The following is a 16,800-nucleotide window of genomic DNA, read 5'->3' as shown; positions in this document are numbered from 1 at the left end:
TTTAGAATGATTCAGCGTTCTGAACGAATAGGTTGAGTGAAGATTCAAAAGCCCAATCATAAACAACTGCTTCATTCTTGATTCAGCCTTTTGAATGAATCGTTTGAATAAATGACTCAGTAGCTCACTCATTAAGACAGTCACTTGCTGCCATCTACTGGCGGTTTAATTTTATGTTTAAAAGTATAAATTATTTGTATATTCAAAAATATTGAAAGAATTTCTTAACATTACTAAATGCAGTTGTACTTTTTCAGTGTCAATTATTTAATTTTTTTAACAGTCCTATAGTGTCTTACTATTTTAAAAAAAAATAACTTTTTTTTCCAGACAAGCTACTTTTTCTACTCTGACAAGTACATGACCATTTTGTCTAAGGGACAAGCACAAAACAAGGCTTAATGTTGAAATGTTGAATGTATTTATATTTTCTCCTTTAATGGTAGCATCACTCTTATATTCGATACTGACACAAAGGAGAAGGCACAGGCCTACAGAAAGATTTTATTGCCATCAGATGTAGCTTTACACACTACCAGCATCTATAGAATGATTTTTATCAGCATTTTAGTGTTCATAGCAGAGGGCTCTCTTAACTTATTTTAGTTTTTTTTCAGTTGTTACGATTTTGTAGTCTTCACATACACATGCACCCCTGAAACCACAGAGCCCCCCCCCCCCCAAAAAAAATGACACCAAACAGAGACAAAGTAATCCATAAGGTTACATACCTTAAAAAAAAATAAATTCACAAAACACAAAAGTAGGACATTACACCTTTTTATTACATATCAAATAACATTACTTATATTAGATTTGCCATCAGTTGAAGACAAAAATGTCACAATGTGATATCTTAATCAATTTAGTAGAAAAAAATACAACATTTGAGCAGGTCCTTGTCTCTTTGCACTTTCATTTATGGCATAACAAGCTCAAGTTCATTCATATGTTGTAAAGAACATCCACTGAATGACAAGATTGTACAAATGACCACATATTCAATCCCATGATTGATCACCACATTGATCTCTGTATTCCAGACATCTGGTTGTGGTCCGCTAAATGCCGAAAAACAATGCGACTAAGACGCCACCTGCGCTTCACTCCACGTGGACGTGACGTCATCACACACCTGTTGCGAATGCGCACGGGACAACTGTCTCGAGGCAGTGCAGCTATTTCTTTATCAGCAATCTCCTAAAAAGATAAGCATGAAGACATGGCCTGTATTATTATTAGTTTCAGAGCAATATTCTGACATTTCATTCATTGCATTATAAGAATAGTTTACTTAAAGTCTTTAATGGCTAGCATTAGAGGTCATGAATTTTGATTTGTTAAATTCTATACCTCCTCAGCCATATGTATGGTATTGCTAATAGCAGTTTGGAATTATACTTTAAAAATATTGTTGCAGTGTTTTGCAAGTATGCAACATTAAAAAAAGATACCTTTTTTCCAATGGAATTATTTTTCATTAGTTACATTTACAAGTAAGCAACTTAAAATGTATAATGAGCACATCTTCATGATTTCTTAACATTTGCTTTAGGAAAATTGCATCCTATGTTTTCACTTTACTTTAAGCCAACAATGATGCATTTATAGAGAATAGTAACTATTATTACTCACAAAAAGTATTTATAAGAACAAAACAGGGCTATTAATAACAATACATTCACTTATTTGACACAAATAAATTTGAATGACTAATTGTAATTGTAACTATAATATAATAACATTATAGCCATGCAGGTTGCATATATTCATGGAACCATACAAATGACTAATTAATACTTATAAATCAGTGTATAAAGGATTATGAGCATGAACATTGAAAAAGCAAATGCATGACTTATAATTAATTATATAAATAATATAAATGCAACTATAAATGTTCTTATAATGTGGTTTAGGTCTTAATAAGTCTTTATAAATATGTTTATAAAATAGTAATACTTGCTTATAAATAAGTATATATGGAGCTATAATTCATTATAAGCATGGTCTTCATACAAAATGTTACCAGAAAGTCTTACGGTTTTGGAACAACATGAGAGTGAGTAATTAATGACAGAAATTTCATTTTTGGGTGAACTATCACTTTAGGTCAAAATAAAGGTTAATGACTGTGTAAATGGGTTTAAAATCCAGCAAAAATAAATACTTTTATGCTATTTAAAGGCTGTAAGCTATTCATGTACATGACAAAACAGACTATAAACTAAAACTGAAGTGAAACTGTAAGACTTTGAATGTACCTGAAGCTCTTTTGGCAAAATTGTATTCTTCCTAATGGCATTAATGCGCAATCTCGTATCTGCATATTCAAATGCCATCTGTCTCCTTTTGACATCCCGCAACATCCTCCAGTCAACATAGTAGCTCCTGACCTGCTCCACCACTCCAAGTGAACTTCTGCAGGCCTGAAGAACACAAGATGAGATATCTTACATGTGTAGATTAATGTTAAAATACATTTTGTCAGGTCTAAAAATACAAATGACTAAAATTAATCTACATAAGCTACTAAAGTCACCAGTATCACTTGGTCTAACACATTACAGTGTCCAACGGGATCGCATTAAATACACCACCGACACACAAATACAATGCATTAAAAGACTTTAAATTTACAAATCCACATTTTTAAAGTAAATGTACCTGTCTACAAAACGGCAAGGACGACTGCAGGAGCCCCATCCCCGTGCTGAGGAGCTTCCATGCCGCCATGTTGATCCAGCACTGACCTCGACGGTGGTGGTTTGCAGGTTAGGAACTGAATTGAGTTTATCATTACTGCCATCTATTGGTCATGTAGATATTCATCCAAGCATTTAAGTATTGTTATCGCTCTTAAACAGTACCATTTGCAAAAATTATGAGACAGGATATAGCTGATATAGTCTATGTCTGGATGATTGTCATGGTGAATTATATTTATAGACTGAGATTCATTGTTGTAGGCTAAAGTCCACGACTGCATGAGCACCAGCCATGAAAATAGTATTGTATGGAAACGGATTCACGAGACACAATAATCAGTAAACAATTCAGAAAGTGTGAAAAGCAGTAATACAGTTAAAAATAATTTGCGTGTAATTGCGGTACACAGCCAGATAGTGGCAGGATGTAGCTATTAATCATAGACTAGGGGTTTTCAGTCTTCAGATGCCACAGACCTTTGAATATGACCATCCTCTTCTGAAGGACCCCCTCCCTAAAATTTAAAAGGCATCTATGTAGTTCCTTGTATAAAGGCCCAATTTGTACTGTGAAAAAAATCATATCAATAATGTCAAAATATTATTTTGAAGATATTTAAATATTGTTACGTTATTGTTTTTTACTCATTATAGTACTGTGCTGTTTTATTTATTCACTTAAATTACACTACCAGTCAAAAGGTTGGAAACATTACTATTTTTAATATTTTTGAACAAAGTCTCTAATGCTCATTATTAAGGCTGCTTTTATTTCATAATAAATACAGAAAAAAACAATAATATTGTGAAATATTATTACAATTTAAATTTATGGTTTTCTATTTTAATATACTTTAAAATATAATTTATTTCTGTGATCAAAGCTGAATTTTCAGCATCATTACATTACAGTCTTCAGTGTCACATGATCCTTCAGAAATCATTCTAATATGATGATTTATTATCAATGTTGGAAACAGTTGTGCTGCTTAATATTATTTTATAACCTGTGATAATTTTTCAGGATTCTTTGATAAATAAAATGTTAAAAAACATCAGCATATTTAAAATGGAAAATCTTTTGTAACAATATACACTACCGTTCAAAAGTTTGGGGTCAGATTATTATTATTATTTTTTTTAAAGAATTTAATACTTTCTGTTCAGCACGGATGTGTTAAATTGATAAAAAGTGATAATAAAGATTTATATTGTAAGAAAACATTTCTATTTTGAATAAATGCTGTTCTTTTTAAATATTTTATTCATCAATGAATCCTGAAAAAGTATCAGAGGTTCCAAAAAAAAATTAAAGGGTTAGTTCACCCAAAAATGAAAATTCTGTCATTTATTACTCACCCTCATGCCGTTTCACACCCTTAAGACCTTCGTTCATCTTCGGAACACAAGTTAAGAAATTTTACTTGAAATCCACTTGAAATTTACTTGCTAACCCTTTAAGCAGCACAACTGTTTTCAACATTGATAATAACGGAGTATCAAATCAGCATATTAGAATGATTTCTGAAGGATCATGTGACACTGAAGACTGGAATAATGATGCTGAAAATTCAGCTTTGACATCACAGGAATAAACTATATTTTAAAGTATATTAAAATAGAAAACCATCATTTTAAATTGTAATAATATTTCACAATATTATTGTTTTTTTCTGTATTTATTATGAAATAAATGCAGCCTTAATGAGCATAAGAGACTTTGTTCAAAAACATTAAAAATAGTAATGTTTCCAAACCTTTGACTAGTGTACATTTTATTGTACTTCTACTTCTATTGTCTCTTCTAGCACTCCCTTGCAGCCAGTTGAATGTGATTTCACCAAGTATGACATGTTCCTGGATCAAAATCTTTGTTGATTCTGGAACAACATTCCAGTCAACCAATCAGATTTGAGGGTCACGTTTACCGTTTATGTCAAGTTTAGGCTTGCAACCAGGGTTAGGTACTTCTACATCAATGTTATTCACATATCTTTCCCCTCTGATTTTAGGGATAAGTTAAGGGTAGGACTAGATTTAGGGGTAGGAATAGGGTTAAGACTAAATTTTCTGACAAAATATGTTGATCTAGGAACACGTCTTACTCACGCAAAATCACGGTGACCCTGGGGGTCCCTGGACCACACTTCCCTGAAAACCCCAAACAAGACCTAAACAAACAAACATGCTTGAAATATCACACCCTTTGACGAAATCTGTAAGATCTGTATGCGTAAAGTCTTTGTATTATAGGTTACATTTAAAGCAGTAGCTCTCAACCTTTTTGACTTTAAGGCCACTCACTGTCCACAACAATATTCTAAGGTCCTAGTTTTGTCCAAACTTATTTTAGTCTATAATCATAGCTTCTGTAATTAAATTAAGGGTGCAATATGTAAGAATTTTGCAGTAAAATATCCAAAAACCACTAGGCCAGTGTTATATATTTTGTTCACTTGAGTACTTACAATATCCCAAATGTTTCCAACTATCTGTAAATTGTGAGAAAATTGCAATTTTAACCAAGGCTCCGGGACGTGTGAGGAGTCGCCTGTCAATTGCGTCATACCCGTATTACCCTCGGTTTCCGGTTTTATTTTGTGGAAACCATGAAAACACCAAAGATGCTTTAATATATTATGTGTTTTAATAGACAAGAGAACAACTATTTTGATATATTTATAGACAGATAACTAATTATTGTTATATAGCTCAACATGTTTACTCTCATTGTTTAAATCAAATTTTCTTGATTTTTTTGCGAGTACCATGCTTTACCATGCCTCAGAGAAAAACACTATTTTGTGAAGTAGCTAACATAGCATAATCAGACGCAGCTTTATTTTTAGTTTATTTTTTAAAATGAATTGCATGCCATTTATCAACACAAGCCATCCGGCATTTATTATGATATACCTAAATCGATCTATCTTACTGCAGTGTGTCTCAAACAAGTGTCTCACAGCAGCCGCCGAGCGAACGCACAGAGTAACGTTATAACATCATTTTCAACACTCTCAAATGTATCTAATATGATAAACAGAGCGAGAAGGAGGTCTCTGCGGAACAGAAAGGGGCGGTTCCCAACTTTGGGGTGTTGTCACACGGGAATAGGTGTTTTTCAACCTCTTTACCTGATTTGCTCTAATCGAGTGGGATATTTCCGATAAAACAATAAGAGATATGTATTGTATATGAATGTAAGAGTATTATTTAAGTTGTTTAACGTTTCTTTTGTGTGAATATGCTTGCTAGCTCGTTGTAAAAAGCTCCAAGCAATCTTCCACTCACTTCTAGCGATAACTATTATTAGCTAACATTCGCTATTCTATTTGATGCATCTGTTAGTCACTTGATTTGTTTTAGTTTTGCCATTAGGTTGTGGCTACAGTGTCTGTGGTCAATAAAATGATTATAAAGTTTAAAGTCTTCAGAGTCATCATTATTTCAGGTTAACACATTTTTTTTTTAAAGTTTACACAAGGTCAGTAAGTAGTCTTATGAATGCATATAAAGCTTATACTCATACAATATACGCTGAGACAGTCATGTGTTTCTGTGTGGTTGATAGCCTATAAAAAACAATTAGGCTACACTTAAAATTAAAGTTAATTATATCACAAGCACTGTCTAGCCTATGTATTCTCTCTGCTTGTCTGTTAGTGCAGTGGTTATATCATTATAATATTATATATATAATATTATATATTATATATATAATACTATAGCTTTTATGACGAAGGTTTACACTATGCACGTGAAATTTGGCATGCGAGAGATTAAATAAAATAGGCTGTTGATCGCGCGCAACTGGTTGTGTTCTTCTGCGTTATATTCATATTGAAGAGCATCAATCATTAAACAAGACTAGTAGCACAAGAAGGCGATCTAGCCTTAAGAAACTATTTCAGGTGAAAAAATACCGTAGTAATTTAAAGTAAATACTATAGTGTTTTGAACCATACTTGAATTAATTTGTTGTGGTAATTATATAGGCTATTGCTGTGGTAATATAACAACTATAGTAATATAAACAAATTACGTTACCCAATACTGTGCTAATTTTCTTTAAACTATATAATACACGCAGTTTACTGTAGTAAAAACTAAAGTACTACAGCCTATGCTGCTGTAGCATTCATTAACAATAAAGTGTTGTAAATACTATAATATACAGTAGGCTATACTACAATTTACTGGTTCAAAAACACTATATACTATCAATTACTGTAGTATTTTTACACCCCATGCCTGTCCAACCAAATGACGCCGATCAGATAAGTTCAGACAAATGACTACTTGTCTATGTATCATATATAGCCATTGTGACAAAATTACATCCCGTGTCATTATAATTCGTAGGCTAGTTTATGCAAAATAATAATAATAAAATAAATAAATAACTAGCACTAAAAAAAACGGAGTAGGCTAATAAAACTTGCATAAATCATATTTCGCCCTCTCGAGCTATAAGCTACAGGTCCTGTAAAATAGTTCATACTCTTCAAAATAAATGAATGTTTTATAGTAAAATGTTTCCATATATCTAGGCAGGCACTCGGGAAAAACGCATAGTTTCCCTGTTACGGAAGTCAAGCATGCAGCAATATTTTATTTATTTTTCATTATCTCGACATAATTGTTTCTCGGGATCTAAACATTAAAAAAGTAGTTGTGTTCATAAGAAAACAAGAACAAATTAAATAAAATAATAATGAATGGCCTTTCAAGCTTCCGTACTTTAAAAAAAACGCCTATCCCGGCTTCCGTACTTTTTTGGTTGGATTGTTATAAACACCTCTCTCAGAAAACACCCCAAAATTGGGAGACGCCCCTCTTTTGTTCCGCAGAGACCTAGGCTGCGTTCCAGTTCGGTTTTTAAATGCCCTTCCCTCGCTAACTTCACTCGGTCTCGTTGACTCGGATGTACATCATTGCTTACGTTGCACGAGTGCCCACTTCTGGCGGAACATTTGTATGGGCTGAACTGGAACGTCCTAAGCCCTTGATCACTTGGAATCCGCAATGGAGCTGATTTATTATTTATTTTTTCCCCTTACAAAATTGTTTAATACAGCATTCTATATGTATATATGTGTGTTTTAAATGTTTAAAAAATAATCAATATATCATAGAGTTGTTTGTGGTGGGGTAAAGTAAACGCGATATGCGGCGACGTCACAATCGTGTTGTATTGTGGGTTATGGAGCTGCCTGAAGTGTACATATGAAGTAGACTCGCTCCCTCGGTCAAAATCGAGGGAGCGAGGGTCTGTCCATATAAACTTCCCTCGTCCACTTCACGAAGTGGAACGCACTTCAAAATGGCGGCAGGGATTCCCCCGAGGGGAAGTGTTTAGGGAAGTTCGCGAGTGCGTGTCTAAAACCGAACTGGAACGCAGCCATATACTTGAACAGAGCTGCGTTACCTCATACTCATGACCGGAAAAGCGGAAGCGGTGTCGGCGACTGTGGCATAATAAAAGTCCCGCTGCTCGTGAGGCGTGTGTGTCGTGCAATCGCTCCAGCTCCTCCTTCAGGTCCACAACACTCGGTCCTGCTCTGCTTCATACTACAGTAATGTTAATAATCACATCCATGAACATGATTTCTGCCCGAGTCCTATCCTGATTATTTCCACCGACCGTTGAGATGAAGAGCACATGCCCCAAGATTCCGCGCTCAAACTTGGCGTCATCAAGGCAAGCTTCGCCTTTGTTTTGAACAGGCCTCTAGCGACCACTAGTGGGCAGAAATTGTGCCTATAGTAAGGTTCTTTTGTTCCCACTTTTGAATTTGCCAATCAATTTATTTACTTTTTTATGTTATCTACATTTATTGTTTACTGGATAAGGACTAAGGATGAGGATCTGTTTAGAGCTTAACATAACTACATTTTTATTAATTTACATGATTTTTTTCTAGGTCTAGAATTCATACTTATGAATATTTAGGCTATACATCATATATCCAGGTTTTCCAAGACTGTCCGGATCCATGCTTAAGAACCACAGATTTTAAGGCGTATACATGCCATAATCAGCAAGGGCTTATTTAATTTTAACTTATTGTTTCAGGATGACCTGCTAGTATTAACCTGTCTTGCATTATTGACTAATCATTTTAATTTAACAGCAAACTTTTGCATCATTTGGCTCAATTTTACAGGTTGGTCTTCACAAGTGACATTTTCAGGAGCATTGACCTTTGTGAGGTCACCAGCATCCTACACATGCACTGTGTTAGTTAGCAGTTCAATTCAAGAGAATCAAGCTCTCTCAGAGACAATTGTCTGATTGTGACTGTACAACAAATAGGAAAACTGGGCATGTTTAGACAGCAAATTTGTTGAGCATATTATATGCCTATACAAACTAGAAGAGAGAGCGAAACTTCTGTTTTAAAATTCCTCCCTCACAGCTTGATGTCAGAGGTAAGTTTGCTCATTTTGTATCTGCTGACATTTTTTTCTTTTTTTCTTTTCATACTTAATGAAGTTTACATTGTCATTTCTTAGGCTCATCTACTAATTCTGTCATTGCCACAGAATGAATCACCCAATAAAACAATGCAACTAAAAAAAAAGAAAAAAGCAGACGACAACAAAATATAAACCAACAAACGGCTCCTTATGTGCTTCTCTGCATGACATTGGTTGGAGTTCAACCCCAAGGCATTCATAATAACTGTTCTAGTAAATTCCTTTAGAATTTCCCAAGCAACCGGCCTTTGTTAAAAGATACTGGAAGATGTGTTCTGAGAAAAATACTAACATATGTCAAATTGCACAACATGATTACAAAGAAGACCCATTAAATTAAAGTGGAAAACAGATCTTTTAGGGGTCTAGACACCAGGTTATGCTTCTATTAACCAACTGTTATGATATGAGGTTAAAATCAATAAACAGGAACACAAACGGAACATATTAGTTTGTAACCCATTTAAGCCTGCAATCAACTGAACTCTAAAGGCTCTGTGTTATTTATTAGTACATTGTTTTTGCATGACAATACTTACAAGTAGACAATCTTACAAACAGTTTTTGAAAACTTTGAATTGAAACTGGAAACTAGATGAGTACAGTTTGATGACAAACTTTGAAGTTGGCTTGAGGAAGCCAGACCAGAAAGTTTGAAGTTTCTACATTTGAAGTTTAAATTTTAAATATTTTGAAGACAATAAATTTGATCAGAAAAAAAGACAGGTAGATAGATGTTAGCACGATTTAGCCTTTTGCTAGCATGAATTAGCATGTTGCTAACATTATTAAGCATGTTACAAACATGTTTTAACATGCTGCTAGCATGAACTAGCATTTTTTAACATAGTATTAGCATGATTTAGCATTTTGCTAACATGTTAACATGAATTATCATGTTGTTAGCATGTTTAACATATTGTTAGACTGTTTTAACATTACTAGCATTATTTAGTATGTTGCTTGCATGTTTTAACATGTTAACATGAATTATGTTGCTAGCATGATTTAACATTTATAAAATGTTTAAAGCTCTAGGAGGTTATACTGTTCAAATTTGGCTCAGAAGAAGAAGAAAAAGAAGAAGTTTATATAGTAAATCAGTAAATTGGTTTTCTCAAGCTGACTTAATTATATTATTTGGTGATATTTAATTCATGAGCCATTTCTGGATGGTTCTGGATGATAACTTTCGTGAGAAAAAAACCTTTTGCATCGGTTTTATCAGTTTTTTTATGGGAGTTTTTGTGATATGTGCCCATCTGTCTCTAAAATTACCATAATTAAACAATTTTTACATGTAAAATACACTTTAAAGAACTCCACATGAACCGTAGGCATTAATATTGTTATTCTAAAAACCCACAGCACAGCTGTTTATTTTAAACTCACCAATATAAAACAGAATGCCATACATGAGCTGCTCTTCTGAAGCTGAATCTAATATCTGCAACTCTGATCTTCTGAATATTTCTGAAGTGTAGGCTTAATTTTTTTTTTTTTTTTTTTTAATAAAATTTCTTCCATTCCCAGGCCACTTAAAGCCCCACTAGCTGCTTACCAATGCTTTCTAAAAACAAAGCAGATTCATTCTGCTCTTTGTTCTTTAAAAAATTGAACATACTATGAAGTGCTTCACTTCCACTGTATTCTTATTCAGACATTCCAGGCCGATTCTCACTGGAGTGTGAAAATGAGAAACAAAACTGAACCTTGCATGATATGAAACCAAATGAGTTTGAGATTGATATTTTCTTAACTAAATTGTTGCTGTTTATGTTTATGCTCTCAATTTTACCTCACAGAAAACAGGTTAAGGAAGAGTTGCACATGTTCATATTCTCTTTACATTAGCATCACTGAATCACTGGTTCATTTAAATGAAATCACAAAAAGCTCAAATCAGTTTAGCTATTACAGCTATTTAATTTTCATGAGCTACTTGTGTGGGCTGTTCATTCTAGGCCTCACAAGTCATTCTAACACCACTATTAGGCCTTGCAAAGTCAGCATTTTAACACATAGAAGACAAGAAGCTGGCAGTCTCGCGTTTGTGGGTATCAGTTTGTATGCTTTTAATATGAGCTCAGAGAAAGTGAAATAGAACAACGTTAGCAAAATGATTTAGTCTCCTTGTGTTAAACATGGTTGTTCAACATCTAAGTGTGGCTTTCTCTGTTCTTTTGGTCAGTTCTCTTGTGTGAGTTGGGAATATCATCATTATGAGTTCTGAGCACATGAATGACAGAGCAAAGTTGCATTTACAAGTGCTCAGAATTCAGAACTCAGAATTTAAAATGATACATGAGTTGACATGTTGGAAGGTTGGAAGGAACTTATTGATTTGAAACATTGCAGAAACACTGATCTATTTAGATGCTATCATGATGTAAAACATCTATCTCTATTTAGGATTTTGCAAGTTATTTTAATTTTACATGCTAATTTTAAGGGTATTATACATAATAGCCGAGAGACAAAAAAGTAGGCTATAAGTTAATTACTCAAATTTCAGTTTGATATGTAGCAAACATTTGTGACCTGTTCTGGCAAAATGAGTTGCAATGATCAAATTTTCCAAAAAAAGTTATTTTTATTTTCACAATCTCTGTCAAAAACCCTTCAAAAATATGTATGATTTGTTGGAATCCAACAAAAATTGACTGCTACACTCATGGGTTAAATTGGGATTTGTTATGTGGGGGGGCTCTATGGTTTCAGGGGTGCATGTGTATGCGAAGACTACAAAATCGTATCAATTGACAAACTAAAATATAACAAGTTGAGAGAGCCCTCTGCTATGAACACTCAAATGCTGATCAAAAACACTATAGATGCTGGTAGTGTGTAAAGCTACATCTGATGGCAATAAAATCTTTCTGTAGGCCTGTGCCTTCTCCTTTGTGTCAGTATCAAATACAAGAGTGATGCTGCCATTAAAGGAGAGAATATAAATACAAAATACAGAGTTCGACATTAAGCCTTGTTTTGTGCTTGTCCCTTGGACAACTAAAATTGTCATTTACTTGTCAGAGTAGAAAAATGTGTGTGTGTGTTGTAAATATAATTTCTGAAACAAGCAACATTCTCATCAGTGTTTTATCAGCAGTGACATATTTAAATCTGCATATTGATTTAATTTACCCTGGGGGTATTTTATTAACCTTTATAAAGGGAATTAATTGAATTAAATTTATGTTTAATCTTTTATTTCAAATTCTTACATTTGATCAATTAAAATAGTAAGACACTATAGGGCTGTTACCAAGTTAAATATTTTACACGGAAAAAGTACAACTGCATTCAATGATGTTATGAGATTCTTTCAATATTTTTGAATATGCAAATAAGAAATGTTGGTGGGAAATTTATACTTTTAAACATGAAATTAAACCGTCAGTAGATGGCGGCGAGTGACCGTCTTAATGTGTGAACCACTGAGTCATTTATTCAAACGATTCATTCAAAAGGCTGAATCATTCAAGATTGAAGCAGTTGTTTATGAATGCGTCACTGAATCCTCACTGAATCGATTCGTTCAAAACGCTGAATCATTCGAAACGGCTGAGCGCAGCTGCGAGATGCGCTGCTTCTGCTTTGTTTGGAATTATTTTTGTTGCTACAGTAGAAAAAAAAAAAAAAAAAAAAAAAAAAAAAAACAGGCAATATTGGACCTAAAACGTAAGCAATTAATATTAACTACTTGTTTATTGAACTGTTGTATGAAATTATAGTGTCAATTTTAATCAAGAAGATATTCAGGAATTCAGCCCTTTCGGTCGTGTGATGCTTAACTTTATCATATGTCGTAAATAGCTAGCCTAGCTATAAAATAAACAAATAAAATGTATTGCAACATGATAACTGAGTTTCTTTGTGTGAGCAGAGCTCATTTGCTTTGAATTCTCCTCAAGAGGTTACGTGAGCCTCAATAGTGCAATATCACCGCCAATATACTACATTACATATATTACTATCCACTATCAATCGCCACTTAAGCTAAATGATTCCTTCTCGCGTTTTGGTTGTTTTATTCATATCAAAAAATCCACTTGTCCCGCAGTCCCGGACAAGCACATGTCGAGCCCTGCTGAGCCTATGTGGCGGGGCTCAGGCCCGGACGGCCCCGGCCCAATTTAACCCCTGGTTACACTTGTTTGAAGGTTCCAAAACAAAATCACCTTGCAACCTTAAAACCCCTAGTAATACCACCTAATTTGGCACATAATCAATATTTTGAAGTACTGTAATTCTGTTTAATCGGCATTGTATGCTGTCTGAGGCGTCTTTGTGCGCGTGCTTTGGACCTGTCAGTCAGTGTAAGTAAGATTGTTTGTTTACATCAGCATGAGTTTGAAAATCACATTTCATTGGTTCAGACTCATCAAAAATTCAATATGAATATTCACAAAGTTGGAATAGTGCGCTTAAACTTGGATTAATGAGGAAGTTGCTGATGGGAAGCGTGAGTAGTGAAGCGAGCAGAGAAAAACAGCATTTTTCAAGGTCAAAGGAAAGGTATCCTTTTAGAAAACATACAAATAAAGATACTTTTAGATGTTTAAATTGTATTTGAAGCATTTGGATTGCTAGATGAGGGCACATTTTTGTGAAAACCTCAAATTCAACATTTTTGACTAGTTTTGCCTGTAGCTTGTGCACATCAATTTTGCAAGCATGGGTCACATTCAGTTTTCATATTATGTATGAATAATGGATAAAAATAAATATTTTCATCAGTTTGTTCATCAGATGTTGGTGTTATTTTTTATACAGTAATTTTTGCTTTGTTTAGGCTACTTCTGTGTTATGTTTCTGACTTGAATGCGTGACATGTCGTAATAATTAATGCCTTACTGAGATTCCCAGGTGCGCGTGAAGGCAGCTTCTTTCAGAAAGTTCCCACAAATTTCACTAGAAGAAATTCAAATGTTCCACATATGTGGAGATGCATGTTCTGAGCTCTTTACCATATGTGGTAACAGGTGATTTGCCTATACAACCTCAAGGTTGTTTGGTTCCCAAGAACTAGTGTTCTGGACCAGTGGCTTTAAATGTTTATATAGAATTTTTTTTTTTTTTTTTAAGTTTTCAAACAGCAGAGTAATTCATGACTGCTTCACTGTTCTCATATGCAAAATTTCGTTTAGAGAGCGGCAAACGCTTAACTTTTTTTTTGTTGTTGTTTCGAAACACTTTATTTTGATGGTCCACTTTAGACATTCTAGGCCTGTAAGTAACTTTGCAACTACATGTCAACTAACTCTCATTACAGTATTAGTAGACTGTCTGCTTAATCACTACTAATTTGATGCTCCCCCTACAGACATTCTACTGACTATAAATAACTTTGCGACTACATGTCAACTTATTCTGCTAACCCGAACCCTGACACCTGACCCTAACCTATCAGTCTACTAATACTCTAATGAGAGTTAGCTGACATGTAGTTGCAGTTACTTATAGTTAGTATAGTTTCAAAATATGAATGCAGTTTCTCTAACATTTCCATTGCGCTTATTATTGTTTCAGACAGCCTTCCAGCTATGAGGTGAAGTTCTTTTTGGACTTGAGGTCAAGGCCTTCCTGAATTTTGGAATGCACTGCATTGCTCCCTCAGGACCGTGTCAATCAAATAGCTGGGGACCGATGACTACGCCTCGCCGAACGAGTCTATATTTTGTCGGAAGCCCCTGTTCCTCTGTCTCTCCATGGGTCAGTGCATGTTTTTATCTGCATTTTACACTCCGGTCCTTCTGTTCAACAGATGCTGAAGTTGATGTATAGAAAAAGAGAGAACATCCATCCTGAAGTCCAATTTAATTTGATCATCAATTTCAGTAAACAAACAAGGGCTCTGACTCCCAGAAGTGTCATTTTTTATTAAACATTCAACCTCTAATCTCAGCACAGAAGCACGACTAGTATTTGATTAATGTTTTGTCTGCGACGCATGTCTGGTTTTGACATTAGATTAAGAAATAGAGACATCACAGGGAATGAACCTCGCACGGCCAACCATCACAATAAGAGCGATCCCGCTTTCCAAACCTAACTGTTAATCCCATCAAACACAGCACATGGACGTTTATGACGAGTTGGATCCAAAATGAAATATAAAATGATAACTGGGACATGAGGCCTCTTTAGAGTTTTTTGCATGGCCATCTGTGAATTCATTCAATGGGACCACCAAGGTTAACAGGAAGTGTGTTCTCAGGGCACCCTCTACCCTTTTCCACTCAGTGAAGTGGAGTCACCCAACACAATACTGTAGTAGAGTCTGTAAACTTTAAGAATGCTTATTGAGTCGGGTAATTGAGAATGGTCTGCAGAGAGAGAGAGAAAAAAACCCTGATGTGTGCATGTCAGCATGTGTTTCTGACCTGTTTTAACCATTTAACTAAGATGGTAAATTGAATCTGTAGAGCTGCCATTAGAGGCGAGATTGCTTGACTGATTTCCTCATGCCATGGTGCATTATTTTCAACAGTAAATCTAAACTATGTGGATGTATGGAGTTGTGGACAGCTGAAGTGTAGTATTTCTGCAACCACCTGAGTGGGTGGGTAGGGGATATCTAATTTAGCATGGAGAATGTGACTGGTGAAGTACTTTAGTTCATTTGATTAGACTTCTGGAAACATTTCACACATGATCTTGAATGATATCCATCTTCTGGCTACAGCGCTTTTTCAAGCGAACATTCAGCTAGTGAGAGGCCATTTATTAATGTAAAAGCAATAAACTTACACTTTAACTGTTGATATACTTATCAGTATAATTTGAAAATACCCTCTAAAAATCTATAAAAATAGGGCAGACTTTATTAATTTAACAGTTTATTTTTTTACAGGTGTTTTACCTTGAATTTTGCATTTCATTGAGTTGCATTTTAGGTTTAACAGAAATGTCCGTACAAATTTTTTTAAATTATTTTTTACAATGTGTCTAATATATATATATATATATATATATATATATATATATATATATATATATATATATATATATATATATATATATATATATTCTAAAATATCTATATATTTTCAAAAATTACAGTGCTCAAGATAACTTTCATTAACCCTACAACAAGTAAATCCACTTCAGAAGCTAATTACTCTTCAACTGCGAAGCCATAGAAATATACAAAGCTTTTGCAAAAAATGGAAGTTCAAACACAAAATCCTAAAGATGGCTGGTAATGTCTATAATGTGCTCACATTTCTTAGGGCTCATTTCACAGGCTTGACAATAAGGTTTCGCAATAGTGTTTCAGAGAGGTTTATTTGGTGAATATTTGTGAGTGTTGAACAGAAATCTGGAGGAGGCAGCAGACATTTAATCATGTTGTGTGCTTATAAATTAAATTGTGATCTGAAGCTTTCTAATGCTGTCATAATTGCCTGTTGGGAAAGCAGATTAAAGGACAGATTAGATAGTTACAGGATAAATAACTATCAGTGGAAACTGTTAATGTGATAGTTATTATAACTATTTTTAGATCTCAGTGTTTTGATCTTGATATATTACAGGACAGCTCTTATCATATCACACTCTTCTGTGCTTCCAAGTGAATGTTCGTTCCTGAATCAATCAGTGTTTTTGA

At 34.3% G+C, this 16,800-nt stretch overlaps 1 protein-coding gene across 1 annotated transcript; it reads right to left on the bottom strand.

The window, feature by feature from the left end:
- Positions 1–771: 771 nt before the first annotated feature.
- mrps14 (mitochondrial ribosomal protein S14) lies at positions 772–2,758 on the bottom strand. Its single transcript, XM_067363653.1, has 3 exons — positions 2,668–2,758; positions 2,265–2,429; positions 772–1,200 (listed from the first exon to the last, which is right to left on the bottom strand). The coding sequence occupies exons 1-3, from the start codon at positions 2,734–2,736 to the stop codon at positions 1,018–1,020; spliced, it is 417 nt and encodes a 138-aa protein (XP_067219754.1). The 5' UTR covers positions 2,737–2,758; the 3' UTR covers positions 772–1,017.
- Between the last annotated feature and the right edge of the window lie 14,042 nt (positions 2,759–16,800).

The sequence above is a fragment of the Chanodichthys erythropterus genome, chromosome 16, assembly GCF_024489055.1.
Source record: "Chanodichthys erythropterus isolate Z2021 chromosome 16, ASM2448905v1, whole genome shotgun sequence".
Lineage (NCBI taxonomy): Eukaryota > Metazoa > Chordata > Actinopteri > Cypriniformes > Xenocyprididae > Chanodichthys > Chanodichthys erythropterus.
The sequence above is the reverse complement of the archived record's forward strand: the minus strand, read 5'-3'. Positions and strand labels throughout refer to the sequence as shown.